The 21158-nt window shown below is 41.9% G+C and overlaps 1 protein-coding gene across 10 annotated transcripts in view; it reads left to right on the forward strand.

The window, feature by feature from the left end:
• The window catches only part of PLEKHM3 (pleckstrin homology domain containing M3), a 179228-nt gene that overhangs the window by 21008 nt on the left and 137062 nt on the right, over positions 1–21158 (forward strand). For all 10 annotated transcript variants that reach the window (XR_003212235.2, XR_012374419.1, XM_025892494.2 and 7 more), the window contains exons 2-3: positions 737–1657; positions 18308–19243. Coding sequence is in view for 8 of the 10 variants with exons in the window: in XM_025892494.2 (XP_025748279.1) it covers positions 1060–1657; positions 18308–19243 (1534 nt within the window). In the remaining 2 variants the exon portion in view is untranslated. The remainder of the gene's footprint in view (positions 1–736; positions 1658–18307; positions 19244–21158) is intronic.

Raw genomic sequence — 21158 nt, forward strand, 5'->3', positions numbered from 1 at the left:
CATCACTGTCAAGTTCTGTGCTAATTAGACCTTGGAGATCTAGCCTTTCCCAGAGATAATGGATTAGTGCTCACAAAGGGTATTTTCTGCCCAGCCCTGAGGCTGGACCTGTACTCCTCGGCCAGTCCTCAAAACCTCTGGGAGTTTGGAGCCTGAAGCCTTTTTTTTTAAGCTGAATGGAGGAATTCTGAAGTCCAGAGGCATTCATTAGGTATTACATAATCAAAGCCTGGGAAGCACAAACACAGTAATTTTGGGGTTTAATAAAAGGGCAGAGCCTCCCTGGGTCCTTCCCCCTTGTGCTTTTTAGCCCGACAAACCATCAGCGCTTTCAAAGTTTGTGAAAGGACTCATGTATTTGTGACTTTTAGACTGATTATGATGTAGGCCCAGACACAGAATTCTTAGTCTCTTTGCTTACTATTTTAGGTCAACATTTTACAGAGATTTGCCAGGATAGTCTTTTCACAACTGTTCTCAAAGGCTTTTCTGTATGAGTAAAAGCTGTTGACCTTAATTCCCCTTATCAAGGGTTCCACCCTGCTCTGTGTAGGTTCTAACACTAAAGCCGGTAGTGATGTGTACTCTTGACAATGGAACTCCTGTGTAGGTGTTGTCCACCTTGGGGCATGTCTACATGGAAGAGATGTAAAGATGGGGAAATTGTTGGGCAGATTCATGTACTATGGAATATAGTGAACCACGTGTCAATGTTGTGCTGTTTCTTTTCTTCCAGGAAATTAAGGATTGCATGGCATTGCTTTGGCAAGCACTTCCTGTTATCTTTACAGAGATCTCAATGAAGAATAATCTCAAAGGAGCATTTGACTTCCCACACCTCTGCTAATGGCCATTAGCTACTAGCAAATGCTCTTAATGACTGAAAATACATCAACTATCCTTGTGCTTGGCCTGCTCTAGGCAGTCGAATGAAGGTTTCTTTCAGTTGTTTCCAGAACTCTATTGCTGAAGCGCACCTCTCTTTGTTGGGTGAATGAATGTTCATGAAGCCCTTTCCTGAACCAGCTGAGGAGCCTTAGGCCTCTTGGAGCCTGTGACATGGAAGCTTTGGAAGTGGATGATATCAGCCCAGCCTTGGAAGTTACTGAGGATTTCTTTAGTACTTTTGATACTAAGCTAGAAAAGGCTGTGCAGCAAGCTGAGGTTTATGGGATTCAGGAAGTTCCCGAATTGGTGGGGCATGAGGTCCTCACTAACATAACAGACAATGGTGCTATCAGAAATGTTGCCTCCCTGGGCAAGGGGGGCCTGATTTGGGACCACTGTAAGAGCAGGCTATTAGAAACCAAAGCTCAAAATGTCTTCCCTGCCAAAGAACAGTTTATGGTTCAGAAGGGGACAGCCCCAGATAATCTTTCCTGGATGGAACAAAAGGAAGCATCGACCTTTAATTTTTTCAACATCTGTCCACGTCGGAGGGATAGGCCTCGCTCCGTCAATGACTTGTTGGATGAGACCTCTACTTTCAAGCCAGGGCATGCTCGGTCTAGGTCAGATATTACCCAGGTGGACTGGAGGCTAGTCCTCCAAACCATGCCTCTGCAGCAGCAACCGTGTCTTCGGGGCCCTCATTTCACCAGGCCAGCTTTTCTGTCGTCCTCACCAAATAAGGTCGAAGATGCTCAAGGGAATACTGGTATGTTTTCATGTCTGACTGCTATTGAACAGTCGTTGACTTTCCTTGGTCCGTCTTACATTTACCTCAGGGGAAGTGTACTCTCCAGTGTCCCTGTCCGGTTTTGCTTAAGCTTCCATCTTCCATTTGCTTTCACACTTTACCTGAAGCCTCAGCCTTGGTGTCTTCGTAAGAAGTACTGAGTGAAAAGATGACTGTAGTTAATTCTCCCTTTCTAATCTTGTGTGTTAGAATCTGCATAGTCTCATAGTTTGTGTAGTCTTTGCCTTTGTACAGAGTTTGATACTGCTTGTTCACATTAGTAGATGTTCATCTGATCACACACTGGGCATAGCCTTGTGCTAGGAAGTGTTTAAAGATGTGTAAAGACACCGTCCCTGGCTTAAAGAACTTCTCACTTAAGCCGAGGGGATCAGACACTAACAAACACTCAAGAAGGCACTAGAAGTGAGAGGAAGTAGAAGGCAACTGAAATATTTGTGAGGGGGCTTTTGTTTTACTTTATATTGTTGGGGTTTCTTTCAATGAGCAGGTGACAGTGACTGAGAGGACAGAGGAAGAAGACACTGTGCTGGGTTTGTTAGGAAGGGCTTATGAGAGTTCATGGAGTTTCAGCTGGACCGGGAAAGACACTCAGATGCAGAAAGGGGGTCGCAGTAGAGGACACTCGGTCAGGATTACAGCTGGAACCAAGGTGAGGAGATGAGAGGTGCAAGGGGGAGTAGAGGGTCCCCTGGAGGCCAGTGGGAGGGAAAGGTGGGGGAGGTTGGTTCAGACCTCATGGTGTGGGGCCCTGAATTTCTCTTTTTCCTCATACTTCATGCACAGTACCTATGCACATGAATTCTGTGAGGTGTGACAAACCATGTTTTCATTTCCCACAGCATTTTCTTTTAGATATCTTAAACATTTAATAATATTACTATTATTAATTAAATTTGAAACTCATCGGGGCACCTGGGTGGCTCAGTCGGTTAAGCATCTGCCTTTGGCTCAGGTCATGATTTGGGGATCCTGGATCGAGCCCCGCATCGGGCTCCCTACTCAGCAGGGGGGTCTTCTTCTCCCTCTCCCCCTGTTCCTCCCCCCTACTCATGCTTACTCTCTCTCTCTCACTCTTTCAAATAAGTAAATAAAATCTTTAAAAAAATAAATAAATAAATTTGAAACTCATCAATGAGAATCAAAGTGACAGTGACACTTCCAATCACTCCTACTTTACTCTCACATAGACTCTTTTATAAAAGAGCCTCACAGTAAGTATTTCTTAAATTGGCCTTCCTGAAGTGTGCTTTCTCATATTATGAACGGGTTTGTTAGTGGGAAGCGAACCATTCATTCCCTCTCTCACACTGATTTGTGATCAGCTGTTTACTGTCTTCTGGTCACTGAGAAAGGGACTGTTTATTACCCATTGTTTTATCCTCAGTACCTAACATGGTGCTCTGAACATAGTTTATGCTCAAAAAAATTGTTTAAAATGTGAAATGAATGTAATTCTGATAAGCTGATAAGTTAACAACAATAACTTCTTTAGCCAGTTTTCGTCTTTCTAGAAAAGAAAAACCTCCAGCCTCTTTTCTGAGGGCCTCGCGCCATCATCTAGCATTTCATACCTTGCACATCCTCTCTGTGAAGCTCTTTAGCAGCAGTGAAAAATGATTTGCTTTTATCTCAAAGGCTGCCCTGCACTATCCTTGTGATAAGAGAAAATCAAACAGATATGGCTTATAAAGTGGCCCCTCGTGTTGGCAGCATGTTGCCCTGGCCTTGGAGGGGTATCCAGATACCTCTCAGACTCCCGGGTTGCCTAGGTACAGTTAGGATTCCCCTTTCTGGAAGAATCTGACTACTGCTTGGTGAGCACAAAGCCTTGTGCGATAATTAGGCTTTGCCCTTTAGTCTTTCTGAAGTTGGCAATCATTTGAAGTAATTTTGAAGTAATTTTGCATCACTCCTCCACTCTTCCCAGTTCCCTGATAGTGTTTCTTTAAAGAAGATGATTGCTTTGGATTTGAAGATAATTTCTTTCCTAGCTTCTTGCTCGGGTTGTATGAGAGCAGAATACATCAAACAGACTGATAGCCTACTTGTCACTATCAGAGCCAACACCCAAGCACCCAGTGTGTTTGCCCTCGGGGTGAGAGAGCCCAGGAAGGAAGAGGAGGGGAAATGGTGGCAGTAACAAATAGTGTGCACTGACTATTTTAAGTTCCTTATAAGTAGCAGCTTATTTAATTCATATAATACTCCTGTGATGTAGATATTTTTACCGACCCCATTTTGGGGATGGTGAAACCTGAGGCCCAGAGAGCTTAAGTAATATGCTTAGAGTCCCATAGCTGGTACTAAGTGGATCCTTGACTTGAACTTGGGCAGTCTCTCTCCAGAGTCCACGCTCTTAACTGCTAAGCTGGAGCTGTACCCTTACCTTGGAAGCCAATAGTTCTCCGTCTCCAGAACCCTCTACTTTGAAAGCCTTATTAGTAATCAGGCCCTGTGGGTGTAGAGGGTGGGAAGTGGTGTGGAAGAGACAGACCTGGATGATGTTCATCGAACTAAAATTAATCCCTCAGGAGATCACCAAGCCTGGAAAAACTTAGACACACAAAGCGGCCTAGCTAAACAAGGATTGTTTTTTGCATTTAACATATTACTAAAATACATGGACAGTGCTGAGCTGGCCACAGTTCTTTAGGGGACCAGTGAGCCCACAAAAGGAGGACTGTAACTTTGCCCTTCATACTCTTGAATGCTGGCTGCACAGAAGAGCTTAAGTGAACTGACCCCATGAATTTGTTACTATGGAAAGAGGGCTTTGGGGTTTTGTTCCATCTTTCGGCTGCCTTTTTCAGTCTTACTTAGAAGCCTATGAATGAATGTATTCTATAAGTTTTATTGCCTCAGGCAGAGATAGACCCAGGACAGGCTTCTTACAAGGGAATGTTGCCAGTGCTAGGTAGATGAAGAGTAGAGTCAATGGGTCCTACCAGGTTGATGGAGTGTGGCTTGAATCCAACCCAGTTAAGACTGTCTGCACTATCTGAGCGTGGGATAGTGATATTGAAAAGGTTAGGTCACAAATCACTGGGAGGCACTAGATCTAAGGCAAGACGGAAACAGAAACAGGTTTTTTTCTCCCCCAGCTTTGTTGAAGTATAATTGACAAAGTTGGAAGGCATTTAAGGTGTATGTTGTAATGATTTGATATACATGTACGTTGTGGAAGGATTCCCCCTATCTAGTTAGTTAGCACATCCATCACTTCACATCAGAGGCAGTTGTTTCTAAAAATTCTCAAAGACAGGTAGTGGAGACAAAGCTTCTTCATGGTCAGCTCTTTTCCTTCCTGCCATGCCCTGGGCAGCCTGTAGCAAGGTGTGACAGGGAGCTAGCCTTGGGGGAAGTTCATAAACTTAGCTCCTGCCAGAACAGATCATTGCTAGTCCTGGCACTAGTCTGAGTTCTGTACAGACATGCTCTTGACCAACCCTTTCCCCTTTATATCATTGTCATCGTGTTCTTGTTTAGTGAGTAATAATACAGCCATGGGCAGCAGGGAATTTCCCATGAGATCGGAAGACAGGGTCCTAACATCATAGAATTATAATCCAAATATAAATATGAGTTAAGGTAAGAACATAGAAAGTCATATGGACATGTGGATGCTAGGTGTGTTATCAATATGAAAAATGGATCACACACACACACATACTTACACCTATAAACGGATACATGTAGTAGAGGAAGGTGGGGGGCGGTGTGGAAAGAACACTCAATTAGGACTCACGTGTGGGTTTGGAAAAATCACTCGTCTGTTGCTTTTGATTTAAAAACCTAGTGAAGCAGGTTAAATTATCTCTAAGATCCTCCCAAATCTAAAATTGTATCATTTTAGGATATATTTGAGCTGACCCTGCTTCTTGGTTGTATGGGAGCTAATTAACTATAGTCCGATAAATCGGTAAATCGGTAATGGAAGGTCGTCATGGAAATATGGGTATGGTTGAAGTTATTTAACACAGAAGAATTTCTTTGTGCCTTGTAACTAACTCTACTTTTGGGTGAACTGCTGTGTTTGCAATTTTTAAAATCTTTTTTTTTAAAGAAATCCTTTGCATTAGCTGTGGAGCTCTGAAACTCAACGGACTGCCGAACCTGACTTCCTTTTCCCTCCCTGACTGTGTTCACATTTTCATGTGCTTGGCAAGGGCAGTGGTCAACTGGCTTTTGTTTCAGTTGGTTTCACTCTCTAGTGACCTGGTACCATTTCTATGCCTCTACTTGTTCTGAGTACTTTAGGAGAAGGTCTCAAGCAGAGATTTTCTTTAGAGCTAGAAAGACCATGGCAGTGTGGTTTCTTTATCTTGAGTTTTATGTTACTCTCTTTCCATTCCCTTTTTCCCCATCTTTCACTTAAAAAAAAAAAAGCCAAATTTGGGACTTATACTAAAATGACTGCTTTTTCAATTATGATGTTTCTGAAAAGCCTTGGAGCCAGTAGAGGTGGGAATATTCCTGCAGGCTTAGAACAAGTGAGGTCACCAGGACGTGGTCTCTTGCTGAATTTATGATTCACCCTTCAGCAAGATTAGTCAGTACAAAGAAGTTGCTAAAATAGGTCACAGAAAGTTGATTTTATATGGTTGTATAGTTTCCACTGGTTACATTATTGAATGTTGGTCTGTGGCAGCTATTGGAAACCCAACACTCCTTACCGACAGCCGATATCCTGATTCTAACATTTCTATATGAGAACTCTGAAAATGAAGTTTCTGATGTTTTTTGTGATTGCTCTGTTAATATAGTTTATCTTTCTTGGCTAAGGGGAACTATAGTTACTATAGTATTTCACAAACCACTAGAGTTACCTTCTTAAAACAAAAATCTGTTCATACTATTCTGTTCTCAAAAACAAATCACGGTTCCCTATTCTTTACAAAATCAAGTGTAACTTTTATAAAGCATGCAGGAAACTTCCCAGATTTATCACTCGCACCTTCTATCACCCCACCTATGTGCCATTTTTGAATGTGCCATGTCCTTTCAAGTTCCTGAGCCTTTACTCATGCTTTCTCTTCTTCCAGAATACCTTCCCTGCCTTTTTCACTTTTCAGAATCCACCATTATCTTTCTTTTTTTTTCTTATGAATTCTTGTTTTAATATTTTTTCCTTTAAATTTTTTATTGTTATGTTAATCACCATACATTACATCATTAGTTTGTGATGTAATGTTCCATGATTCATTGTTTGTGCATAATACCCAGTGCTCCATGCAGAACGTGCCCTCTTTAATACCCATCACCAGGCTAACCCATCCCCCCACCCCCCTCCCTTCTAGAACCCTCAGTTTGTTTTTCAGAGTCCATTGTCTCTTATGGTTTGTCTCCCCCTCCGATTCCCCCCCTTCATTCTTCCCCTCCCACCATCTTCTTTTTTTTTCTTAACATATATTGCATATTTGTTTCAGAGGTACAGATCTGTGATTCAACAGTCTTGCACAATTCACCGCGCTCACCATAGCACATACCCTCCCCAATGTCTATCACCCAGCCACGCCATCCCTCCCACCCCACCCCCACTCCAGCAACCCTCAGTTTGTTTCCTGAGATTAAGAATTCCTCATATCAGTGAGGTCATATGATACATGTCTTTCTCTGATTGACTTATTTCACTCAGCATAACACCCTCCAGTTATATCCACGTCGTTGCAAATGGCAAGATCTCATTCCTTTTGATGGCTGCATAATATTCCATTGTATATATATACCACATCTTCTTTTTTTTTTTTTAAATATTTTATTTATTTATTTATTTGAGAGACAGAATGAGATAGAGAGAGTACATGAGAGGGGGTAGGGTCAGAGGGAGAAGCAGACTCCCTGCTCAGCAGGGAGCCTGATGCGGGACTCGATCCCGGGACTCCAGGATCATGACCTGAGCCGAAGGCAGTCGCTCAACCAACTGAGCCACCCAGGCACCCTATATACCACATCTTCTTTATCCATTCATCTGTCGATGGACCTCTTGGCTCTTTCCACAGTTTGGCTGTTGTGGACATTGCTGCTATAAACATCGGGGTGCACATACCCCTTCGGATCCCTACATTTGTATCTTTGGGGTAAATACCCAGTAGTGTAATTGCTGGATCGTATGGTAGCTCTATTTTCAACTTTTTGAGGAACCTCCATACTGTTTTCCAGAGTGGTTGCACCAGCTTGCATTCCCACCAACAGTGTAAGAAGGTTCCCCTTTCTCCACATCCTCACCAACATCTGTTGTTTCCTGACTTGTTAATTTTAGCCATTCTGGCTGGTGTGAGGTGGTATCTTATTGAGGTTTTGCCACCATTATCTTTGAAGGACCGATCCAAATGTTATGTCCTCCTTGAGACCTTTCTTTATTTTTTCAATTAAAATTCTTTTTTTTTACTTCACTGTATGTTTTCACAGCATATTTAATTCTGTGAATTATAGGTAATTGCTTATATATCCATCTCCCACATTAGGTTGGAAGTTTTTTTGATGCTATAAACCATATCATAGAGAACTTTGTATTGTACCAAGTATGATCTTATGTGAAGTGTCTGGTTGAATTTTATGTGTTGTTACTTGGAATATCAGGACAATACAATTTTGTTTTGTTTTGTTTTCCAAAACAGAAATGGCCTCTCTTTCCGTTTTCCTTCCCTATAACTTAAGTTGAATGAAGTTTGTTATTAATACTATCAGTAAGAGCTGTCATTCAATGAGAGTTAACTTTACATTCAGCCCTGTGCTAAGATGTGTCTATTATCTTATTTAATATTCGTAATAGTTTAGTATGATAGATGATATTGTTCTGACTTTACAAATGAGGGAACTGAGTCTTGGAGAAGTTGACCTAACCCAAGGCCATGCAGTAGGATGTGGTGGGACTAGGATTCCAACCCAGGCCTGACCTTAGAGGCCACACGTAATCACTCAATAATGCTGTCTCTCAAGCCCAAGGAAGTTTAGGTCATTCCCTCCACCACAGATAAACACGGTATAATCTAGATTCCAGGTTTGGAGGTTAGAGTTCTCCTCTCAAATTGCACACTTTGTGGTATAATCTTGGCCAAGTCATTTTGCTTCCTGGGATCTCTTTCCAAATCTGTTAAATTAGTTACGAATATTTTCAGAAGCAGTTACCAGCATCCCCAACTACAAGTGGCATAAATAATAAGGCCATTTATCATCTTCTGTTTTCATCTGTCTCACAGATGGGTGTGGAGCACTTAGTGAATATCAAGCACTACATGCAGTAAACACTTCAGAAGTCCAGAAGTAGGTGGTCCCAGGCTCATCAAAGATCCAGGCACTTTCCATCTTTCTGCTCTGCTTCTCAGTATACTGGTCATGTCTCTTCTTTCCCTTCATTGGTACAAGATAGCTACAGCAGTCCCAAGAGTCATTTTCTTATATATATATATCAGTAGCCAAATTAAGGAAGGAAAAGCAGAGCACTTCCTCTGGGTCTCTTTCCCAGTGGCCCCTAATAGCAGCCCCTCGGTAGCTAGAGTCACATGCTCATCCCTAAAGCAATGTCTGGCAAAGGAAAATAGCATTTCTGTGATTGGATTAAACAAATCTTGCTTCTTTCCATGGGGCAAGGGAGAGGACATCTCCTCTGAGCATCTGCCACCATACCTGAACAAGATTAGGGTTCTGTTGGTAAAGCCGTGGGAGGACTAGTTAATGAGGTAAGCAACTGACAAGTTCTACCTCAGATGGGGCTGGGCCAAAGAGATTTCTAGTCCCTTCTAACTCTTAAGTTTCTATGACTCTAGTACATTACCCAAAGATACTATACTGAAATGCCATTTACCTTAAAATCTGCTGGCCTAAGTATGGGAGATTCTTTTATACTTAATTCCTATAGATTAGGGAAACAGAGTGAAAAGCCTACCATGGCAATGAATGAGCATAGCTTGAAAGTTGGTTTGGAATTGTTTTCTGGGTCACAAAGTTCTTAAAGACTAGGGATTACCCTTATCACAGAAGGCAGAAAGCCTCTGCATTTAAGAAATTGGGTCTGTGATCTCCTAGTGGGGTTCACACTTAGAAGTGAAATTGACCAGGACCGTATGGACTAATGCTCTATCACTGTTGCCCATAGCAAAGAACTTAGATGGAAAAGATCCCAAAGTTGGTATGTCTGTCTAGCTAATATGTAGCCAGGTATGTTACAGGCCTATTTCTACTAGAGCCTGCACAGATAGTATGTCTTTTCCCCTAGGTTTATTTTGAAGGGAGAGCAAATGGGATAGTCTCCTTTACCCATAAAGAAAGGTCTCCAAAGTAGCTCTCAGAAAAGACATTACTTGAGCCTACTTCATTTCTACCAGAACTAGTTTGTTAACAAGTATCTGGGAGCCACCGCTGAGTGTTGGCCTGTGGAGCATATTTCAGATGTTCAAGACACAGCCTGTCTTTGGTTCCTATAGCATTATTCTCTTCATATCCTTTGCTATGGACTTTTGTGGCAGTGTCATGATTAATGTGGATCCCGTTAATGTCACTTCTCTTGTGTGCCTCTAATGAGGAGAACAAAAACCTAAAATTATTTAAAACTTTTCCCCCTGGTTTCTGGCTTAAATACAGTTGAATACTATAACATGAAACAGACTTGAAAGACTGCGTTTTATGAACTAGGAATATAAAGAAGAGAGACATGATTGTAATCTAGAATGTTAGAGAGGTCTTCATTGAGGAAAGGATGCTTCAGTGAGCTTAGAGGGTTGAGCACAAGACCAAGGTGGAGGTGAACACAGCATGTGTGTGGGATGCCTGGGAGGCTAAGCCGGACAGGGCTGCATTTTTGAGAGTTGTAGTCTGAGGTCATGGAGGACCTTCAAAGCCAAACAAATAGACTTAATGTGATATGTTTAGCAAAGAAGCACTTGAAAATTACTTGAAAGTCAAAATTAAAAGGGTATTTTATAAAAAGTATGTAAGTCGACAGGGTTGGGGGGTAGTGGAGGTAGGTACCAGGGAACCACCTCTCCTGTAGCTTTTGTGTCTGTGTAAAGGGGTATCAGTTACACTCACACTCTTGGCCTCTTTCCTTCCCTTTGCACTCTCCACCCCCAGGGAGGAGCAACTTAGGGCAAGTTTAGGAGAGGAACTGGACGTGTATAACTCAGCCTCTCTCACAGGAAGCACTAAATCTGGTCTGTTCCTCCATCCATCAGCCTTTCATGGGCAGTCTCCCAGGAGGGGAAGCCTGTGGTGATCAGTACTGCTTGTGACTCCGAGGTAAGTGTGTATAGTCCTAGGGTTAGTTAGGAGGACCTAACTAACCTAAGCTGCGGCCTCCAACTGGCTGATGTTTTGATCTCCATGTGTCTGACAATGTCCGTCAATCTCAGTTGGTTTAAAACTTGGGTGAGTAAAGGGATGCTATTTATTGGTTCCCCTCAGTGCCCCCCCCCAGAATATAGGATGGATTAATAGATGGAAAGAATGGAAGGGATTGAAACCAATTAGAAGACTCTGCCAGTTATCATGCTGTGAAGTGATAAGATCTAAACTTAGGGTGACTGTGGCCAAAGAGAAAGTGGGACTTGTGAAAAGAAAAAGAAGGGCTCTAATTGGGCCATAGATCTATTGACAGAATCTGTGTCTGATTCATTTGGTGTCCACAGATTCTAGCAGAGTCCTTTGTACATTCATTCAACAAATATTTATGGAGACAGCCACCGAGTATACAAGGGTGAGAGAGACATCCAGGTCCCTGCCCTCAAGAAGAAGGAGAGAGTTATTTGAAGGAAATAAAACCGGGGTGTAAGATAGAGAGGGGGCTCTTGAAGGTGGTAAAGGATGGCCTCACTGAGGATGGCACCTTTGAGGGGAAAAACTAAGGGAGGCACGTAAGTCAGTAGGGCTGGGGAGAGAAGTTCCAAATGGAGGATATAGCAACCTCCGAGTTCCTGAGGCTAGAATGCACTCAACTTGCTCACAGAACATAAAAGAATGTGGCTGGAATGAGAGAAGGAATGTGAGATGAGGTCAGAGCAGTGGTCAGAAGCCAGATTGTGTGGAACAGGACATGGAGGCAATGTCAGAATTTGGCCTCTGAAGGAAGGAGACAGATTGAGCGGGACGAGAGGTAGGATCAAGTGAATCCTTTTTTAATAGACACAACAAACCTTAGGGTATTGGAAGATAGGAGGAAAAGAGATTAGTGGAAGGATAATACTAAGATGTTGCAGAGGAAGAGATTCTGAAGAAGTGGGAAGGAATTAGGCACAGAGCAGAGGTGGAAGGGCTAGCTTTAATAGGGAGGCAGGAAGATTCTTTTGAGACCAGACGACCAAAATAAGAAACATCTGTTGAATACTCATGATGTATCAGGCATGGTTCTAAGAGCTACTCATTTCTTTCTCACAAGAGTACAGTGGGATAGGTGCTATTATTTTTTTTTTAAAGATTTTATTTTTTTATTTGAGAGAGAGAGAATGAGAAATAGAGAGCACGAGAGGGAAGAGGGTCAGAGGGAGAAGCAGACTCCCTGCCGAGCAGGGAGCCCGATGTGGGACTCGATCCCGGGTCTCCAGGATCATGACCTGAGCCGAAGGCAGTCGCTTAACCAACTGAGCCACCCAGGCGCCCTAGGTGCTATTATTATAGCCCATCTTAGAGATGACAAAACTGAGACTCAGGTTAGGTAATTTGCCACGGTCACTCAGCCAGTAAGGGCAGAACTATGATTTCAGTTTAGGTTCATTGGCTCCAGCACCTATGGCCTTAACCACTGTGCTCTGGAGCACTTGTGCAGGACATTGGTTATGCAACATTGACAGGAAACCAAGCATAGTATATGTGAAGGAGCTCCCTGCAGTGCACAAAATGAGACAGTGGAATTAGGTGTTTAGGAAGAGTAAAGGAAGTATGGAAAAACTGTTGTGGGGATTGTGTTTGGGATCCACTGAAATGAATAAAAGAATGAATTGTCAGGACTAAAGATATGATAGAAATTGAGCAACATGAGTCTCTGTTTGGTGCCATGGACTGAATATTTGTGTCACTCCCAAATTTCATAAGTTGAACTGTCTCCTAAGTTGATGATATTAGGAGATGTGGCCTTTGGGAGGTGCGTGGGTCATGAGAGTGGAGCCCTCATGAATGGTATTAGTGCTCTTATTTACAAGAGACCCCAAAGAGCCCCTTATCCCCTTCCACCACAGAAGAAATGTAATATATCTGCCAAACTTTGAAAGGCAATCCTTTCAGGCTTGTCTTAGATGGTGTTACACTGAAGTGTATGGCTATTCTCCATTCATTCTCCACTTTGGCTTCCTTTCACATTTATTAATCTTGTAATAAGAATTTAAATGTGTGCTTTAAATTTGTCTAGATATCTTTGATTTGGAATACTGGCACCACATTGGGCTTTTGAGTTCTTTGAAAACATCAAAATGTTGCTCTGTCTTTCATTCTAACCATTGCGCAATCTGCGGAATCCTATTCTTGTGACTTCATTCATTGTGCTGACTCAGGCAGTCCAGATTTTCTTGGTAAACTAGGTTAACTAAATGTTTCTTTCATTTATTGTGATCTGGGATATGGTGGTTTTTAAAAAGATAAAATTGCATAAAGTAATAAAAATGAAAGTATATAACTATTTAGTAATTATGTAATTACATAAGTAAATACAATATACCTCTAATTATTATTTATATAGCATATATATCATGTCTGAGGGCTTCATATCAAACAGTATATAGTCTGGACAGGAGGATTGTGGGTGCTGGGATATGGAGGCAGAAAGTTTTTGTTGTTGCCTTTTACATTTTTTTCTGATTTTTTGAATAATTTTATTACGTAATTTAATACATATGTGATAAATGTGAAATAGTGTCTGAAATCTGAGTCATCAGAGTAGTGTAGCCATAGAGCCTTGGGGGTTCAGAGGAGGACAGTTGTTTTCAACTAGAGGGGAGGAAGAAGGTCTTCAAGCATAGGTAAGATTTTGGGTTGCCTGGGTGGCTCAGTCGGTTAAGCATCTGCCTTTGACTTAGGTCATGATCCCAGGGTCCTGGGATCGAGTCCCATGTGGGCTCCCTGCTTGGGGGGGAAGCCTGCTTCTCCCTCTGCCTGCCACTCCCTCTGCTTGTGTGCGTGCACTCTTGCTTGCTCGCTCACTCTCTGACAAATGAATAAATAAAATCTAAAAAAAAAAAAAAGGAGTAGGTAAGATTTTGTACTAGCCCTCGTGTTAGGAAAACACGCATAAGTAGAGGTGAAGGGAGATCTAGACAGGGAGGTCAGTGAGAGAACATGCATGAAGGTTGGGAGGGGTGAGTGGTAGAAACAGTATCGTCACCTGGCTGCCATATGGGGGAATGGAGAAAAGTGCCTGCATTGTGTGAAAGGTCGCTGGGGAAAGTTATAATGGAGGGATCAGACTAACATCTTCTGAACCCCCTAATCAATCTTAATACCCCTAGAAGTGGGACAACCACCTGTGACGTATTCTTGCCAAAAAAAAAAAAAAATCTAAATGAACCTCAAGATCTAAATAGCAGTTGACAGAAAACATGGAAAACAGAGGAACATTTAAACAATACCACGAGGATACACTCGGCCAAGTCCAGAATGTGAGAATGTCTACAGGACAAATGAACTCATTTCTTCAATAAATATGTGGCATGAAAAAAAAAGAGAACTGTTATAGATTTAAAGAGATTTAAATGATGTATCCGCCAAATCAATGTGTGAACCTAAGCTGAACAAACCATCTGTATGAAGAAATTTTTTGAGACAATGTGGGAAAATCAGATACAGACTAGGTATTAGATGAGGATTATTCATGTTGTTGGGTGTGAAAATGGTTGTGTGTGTGTGTATGTGTGTATGTGTATGTGTATTGAAGTTTTATCTGTCAGATTAGAGATCCCCTTGAAGTATTTACAGTAGAAATGATGAAGTGTTAACAATCTGCTTTCAAATATTGCAGCCAAAACAACTGACAAAAAGCCAGAGTCGGAGAGGGGCGGGAGATAGGGAACAAGAATAGCAGAAATTTGATTTTCAAAGCTGAGGGATAGGTCACTGCATGTTTATTTTCTCTTCTACATGCTTTGGAGTGTGTTTAAAATTTTCCATAATAAAATGTCTTAAGGAGTTTGAACTTTACTGGGTGGGAGGGGCGGTGCATGACCCAGGTAACAGTGTGGGAGATCGCCAGGAGGAAGGCGGGCTAGAGGTGGGAGCTCATTTAAAACCTGGATTAGGTCTTAAAGGTACAACTTTCCAGTTATAAAATAAAAAGCCATGGGGATGTAATGTATGGCACGGCAACTCTAGTTAATACTGTATCGCATATTTGAAAGTTGCTAAGAGAATATGTCTTAAAAGTTCTCATCACAAGAAAAAAATGTTCTGTAATTATGTATGGTGGCAGATGTTAACTAGACTTACTGTGGTGATCGGTTCACAATATATGCAAATATCCAGATCATTACATCTGAATTGTACATCTGAAACTAATATAATGTTATATGTCAATTATGCCACAATTAAAAAAAAAAACAAAACCTTGATTAGGGTGGTGGCCATGAGAAAGGAAACTTTTCCAAGAACAGGTAGAGGAAATAAGAGCAAAAGAGGAACTCTGGCACGTTGGTGGTACAGAAGTGAATCAGGCGGAGAAAATTCCCTTCTTCCTCTTCAGTAAATAGCAATCATTGTCCTTAAACCGCTGCACTGGTACTACAGGTTGAAGAGACGAGGAAGAAGGGGTCTTCACTGCAGAGGAACTGAACCAGGTCTTCGTACTAGCCAAAGTGGAAAGCAATGGGGAAATGAAGAATTCAGGGGTGGGTTTTTGGTTTTTCCCCCCCTCTTTTTCACAAGGAATTACTTGTGGTTTCAGTATGAAATTTTTGGGTACAGTGATTGATTTTGATCATCCTTTCCTAATTTATTGAGGAAATGGTGATAATCCTTGTCAGTGCTGCCATCTGAATCATTTATGATATTAGTTAAAATAGATTTTATATTACTCATTTGTGAAATTGAACACTTTACAATAATGTGTGGGAGGTTAATTAAATGAGTTGAAATGATATGGTCTGGGGAAATAAGAGTTGAACTATAAGTTAATGAGAGCTTAGATTTAAATATATACCTTCTGATTTGTCTGTAGCATAAATATTAAAAATAAACTTCAGATAGAAACAGAAAGTAGCAGTTGTTTGAGACTAAAGAGAAATGGTCATCCTTTAGCCCTCTACAACTCAGAGACCATCAGTACTTCACACAGGAAATATTAGTAAGGTCTAATATAAACAGACCCTCCAGAGAGGAATACACATCCCAGAGGATAGCTTTCTAATCATGTTTGCTCTCTTCTTGATTGTTCTTTTTCAAGAAATTAACACTACAAACTGCAGCCTATAAATATGGGCCATTTCCTATGATCAACACCAATCTCTTCTGTCTCAGTTTAATGTACCTATTTAGAGAGGGCTGAGCCAGGTGGGGGAAAAATCTGGAAACACAATGCATTCTCTACCCTTATTCTGCATCAAGAAGGTGAAGGGACTTTTGAGACACCCAGGCAGGACTTCTAACTCGGTCCACCCAAGCTGGCATCTACCACCCTAGCTTGGACAGTCAGAAAGAGGTGAGTTTTTAATCAGGTTTGCTGCTGGCTTGGGCCCAATTAGAGTAGAATTTCTAATTCGTGATTGCTATTGTAAAAAGCTCTCAGGGAGGAAAGAAAAGGAGAGAAAAATTCCAGGCTAAAAGCAAGAAAGGTAGTTTTTATTTTACTCAGGGATGCGTAGCTGAGCCATTGGGTCACAGGACAGATGGGGATGGAGGGACACATGGTTATGAGTCTTATTATGGAAAAGATTGAACTACCATCAGCGCTTGATGGAAATGAGAGGGGGAGAGGTAGCAGCAGCGTCTCTAACAGCACTACCTCCCTTATTGCATTATCAGAAAAGACAGATAACTGAGAATAGGCATCCATTATCTCTCTCTACAAAGGGATTAGTGTAGGTTGCAAGAAATTAATGGCTTTTGAGTTATCACAGAAATACTAATGAATGTCAGGACTGGAGATGTAAAGCAGGTAAAATTGGCTTTTCTCTGCCTCATTTCTCTCCTTTTCTCTTTTGGTTTGCTATTTTAAGATCTAGATCTGTGTTACCTTTTTTTTTTTTTCTTCAGCCAAGATCAGAAATCATACCCTTTGGGAGTGTGATTTGTTTTCTTTAGGGAATGACTCAATTAGTTTATGACTGTCTCCAATGTGTGTTAGCAAAGAAATAAAGAAACAGAATGAAATGAAAATTTCAGAAATGAAAATCTCTACCAGGGAGGGGTGCTGCCTCTTGCATGGATGTCATTTTCATGCCTGATAAAAGTATCAGGAAGTCTCCCAAATGATAGTGTCCTTCTATTAAAGTACTAAACTTGCATACATTGCAGCTAAGCATTGATTAAAGATGGCACAACCAGATAAACTTGTGAAACAGGGGAAGGGAAAGAAAGAATACCTACTGTATGCTGGGCATTGTGCTGGGAGCTATATTTCTCATTCAACAAGTACTTTTTAAGAGCCTACTGTGTATTAGGCATTTTTCTATGTGCTGTGATAATAAGGATGAAAAGACAGACCTCTTCTCTGTCCTCAGTAGAGCTTACAGTCCAATGGGGAGGACAGACTTCTTTAAAAACTTCAAAATTTATTTTATTTATTCAGATAAATTTACACGATTATAATACAGCCTTATAAGAACCCATCAGAGAGGAATACTAGAGATACCTGTTACTGACCCAGGGCTGTGTGTTTGCAGGTGAGGGATTGGGGGAGTCAGGAGAGACTCTATTCTTGGAAGAGAGTATGGCTAAGTGATGAAGGGTAAGTGTGTGGTAGCTGGGGGAAGCAGTGGGAAGGAACACTGTAAGCAGAAGGAACAGTATGAGCGCATCCAGGCTCAGAGGTGAGAGAGAACTGCTCTCTAAGCAGAGACCTAAAACGAGCTAGTTGAGTCAAGCCTGGGGAAGTGGTTGTAAGACAGAAGGCTCATGAACTGGCCTTGAAGACTAATGGGTGTGTCTGAGAAACAGGAGTTTATCGGCAGCAAACTTCATGCTCTGTTCTGTCCTTTCCATTGACCCTTCTTGGCTTTCCTAACCCAAAGAAAGATGGGAGTATTGGCGAGGAGTTAGGTCATGTGACAGGAGGAATGTTCTCTCTCATGTATTTGGCACTCTGTAGAATGTTTCCTAGAAAACATGGAATCCTGGGGAAGTGCAGTTGTTTCACGGGCCCATGGGGGATAGTTCCAGTTATTCCAGTATTTCTGTTTTCCACACAGACCCCTGCACGTCACACTGACATTGCAAACCACCCCCCTCCGTACTTAATCTTACGCTCATAATTCCACCTTCGTGAAGTTTTTTAGACCTGAAATTTCCCCCCAGTTACATCTTATCATTTGTACTATCTTGGAATTGTACTGCTTCTACTGTGTTTGCTTTGAACCAGAAAGATGTCATTCCCTGATCTCTTTAGTTTCTTGCAGCTGCCTTTTCATCTCATTGAGTCCATTCATATTCATAAATTAATGCACATTGCTTCTTCTGTTTTGTTTTTTTTCTTTCTAGAACACAAGCAGGCATTCCCAAACCTTCTGAAGAAGGGGTACCTGGAGATTAGGAAGGACCATGACAGTTACTGGCAAAGCTGTTATGCAGAACTCTCCCCCTACAACTTCTACTTCTACAGCCTTGACAGCAGTGGCAATCAAGCCCTCTATGCCACCTACCAGCTTTCACACTTCCAGAGCATATCTGTTTTGGGCAACCTCGAGGCCAGGCTGGTGGATACCGTTCTGTATGACAACACTCAGCTGCAGTTAAAGGCAGAGTCACCATGGGAGGCTTTGGACTGGGGGCAGAAGCTTTGGGAAGTCGTGCACGCCACCGTGCCTGGTTATGTGGGGCGGCAAGATGAGCTGGCCAACTCACCAGGGCTTGGTCATCACGTTGACTGTACACAGAATCATTGTTTGCAGAAGAAATCCAGTGAGCTGCTCGCACCATCCCCTGTCTTGGATAGTCCCAAACAATACCAAAACATCATCAAGTCAGGGACGCTGTACAGGCTCACCGTCCAGAACAACTGGAAGGCATTTACTTTTGTGCTTAGCAGGGCCTACCTTATGGCTTTCCAGCCTGGCAAGCTAGACGAGGATCCCCTGCTAAGCTACAATGTGGATGTGTGTCTGGCTGTCCAGGTGGACAACCTAGACGACTGTGACTCTTGCTTTCAAGTCATTTTCCCCCAAGATGTCCTCCGCCTCCGCGCTGAGACCCGGCAGAGGGCCGAGGAGTGGATGGAGGCTCTGAAAACAGCAGCCAATGTGGCGAGGAGTTCAGAGCAAAACCTGCAAGTCACCCTGAGGAGCAAACCCAAGGATCAGATGGGTGGGCACGAACTCAGGAAGAACAAACGTCAGTCTGTGACCACCAGCTTCCTCAGCATTCTCACAACTTTGTCTTTGGAGCGAGGACTCACTGCTCAGAGTTTCAAGTGTGCAGGTATGAAGCAGATGTTTAGTCTAAAGCTTATTAAAGAACAGTCCTGAATCCCACTATTGGAATTCACTTTAAAAATCCCCTCAGTGGGCCAGTCACAGCTGCCTCTTGTTTAAAAAGCATCTCTCCTTCAAGGAGTTCGCTATATCAGACCATCTGTCTATCTTCATGCCATGCTGATGAAGTAAGTAGAAGCAGATAGGATAGACCCCACTGAATCAAAATGACTTAGCCAAAGCATAACGAGCCTAGAATTTAGGCTTCTTGTGTCTGCTCTGATTCCATTTCCTCTGTCTTCTTAAATAAAGGTCACTGGGAATGTGGATGTCACAAATTGTCTCAAAGGAGATATTCAGGCCCAAAGCTGACTGCTGACACTCCTTAGGGAAGAAGAATGTCCGTAGTCAGTAACTGTCATTGATCATAACCTTGTCAAATCCTGTTAAGGTGGAATCTAGAAAGTCAGCCTTGACGGAAAATCTGGAGGTGGCTAACAGCAGGGTAGATGATGATTGGGCAGATGACCTCTGAGTCACAGGGGAAGGATTACAGAATGGGCAGGGATAGAACTTTTTGGCAGCTGCTTTAGGTTCCATGTTGCAGGATATCTCCCTTTGCTGTCTAAATGTCCTCACTCAGTTTGGCCTGGTTGGAGAAGAGGTTGGGGATGGGTGGTCATAGGGAATCCAGGAGGCAGGAGAAATGAAATCTAAAACTCATTTGCTCTGCTCAGCTTTTACCTTCATGCTCTGGTTTGGAGTTCTAATAAATCACAGGTAGCTTTCTAATCTGGGGTGGGGAGAATTCAGTCCTAATTTGTGTAGTATGGTGGATTCCCAAGTAGAAATTTTTTTTTCATTTCAGTGCCCCTTCCATTGGAAAATACTACATTCAGTTGCTTTGTGCTACACATGGTTTACCAGGTCGCTTTTCATTTTCCTTCATTGCAGCAGCATGGAGTACTGGTTTCCTACCCCAGGTAGGAATACTTCACCTCCTGTAGGGGGCAGAGTCTCAAAAGAAAAAGGCTAAAACTTGTTAAGCAAACCTCCGAATGTTTTTAAAATTACTTGGGAGGTTGTTCATTATATTAAAAATTATTATAGCAGATGGAACCTTAAAAATTGATCTCTCACAAACACAGTTAATCTAAACCAGCTGTTTATTCATTTAGTATTTGTGTCCCCTAACTTTTCATCCTTGTAAAAACATCCATTTGGTGAAAAAGCTAGGTGCATAGTATGTTTACCTTCTAAAACATCAAAATTCTCACTAACTTGTTTTTAGTTGAATTTGGCATTATCTGTTATTTTAAAGAGAAGCTCATTCAGAATATTTCATGGTTTTAGTGTCTTTAGAATGTAAGTTTTTACGTCCATGTAGTCCCTCCCCCTTTAAATATGTTTTTGAGGATTTATTTATTTATATATTTATTCTGTATTTTATGACAGAGCAGCTCTTTATTATGATGTCATTCAGTTGCTGTCCGGGCGATCTACAAATGTTGGCTTTTAAATCTACAAAATAGTGCAGTTGGCGTTCTTTCACTAAATTCTTTCTGTAGGTAAAGAATTTTCGATATCCTTTTTGGAAACTTGAAGAGCCCCTGCAGAGAAAATGGACCACAACCATCCCAAAATGCCTGAGGTTATGGTTTTGAAAATACATGCTTATATATAACTGTGTATTTCTTAACATGTGCTTGAACTTTTTATAGTTGTATTTGATGCTGTGTGGTTTGTTCCATGGCTTCCTTTCCAGCCCCAGGGCTGCCTCATGCTAGGAAGCCATAGCCACAGTGGTCATCTTGTTGTTCTGGAACGTACCTTGGTCATTTTTGCCTCCGGGGCCTTTGCACTTGCATTCCTTCTTCCTGAAAACATGCCTTTGGAAATGAAGTTCTTTCCTTCTTCAGCCT

The sequence above is a fragment of the Callorhinus ursinus genome, unplaced genomic scaffold (assembly GCF_003265705.2).
Source record: "Callorhinus ursinus isolate GAN/ISIS: 27379988/994484 unplaced genomic scaffold, GSC_fseal_2.0 scaffold2, whole genome shotgun sequence".
Taxonomy (NCBI): domain Eukaryota; kingdom Metazoa; phylum Chordata; class Mammalia; order Carnivora; family Otariidae; genus Callorhinus; species Callorhinus ursinus.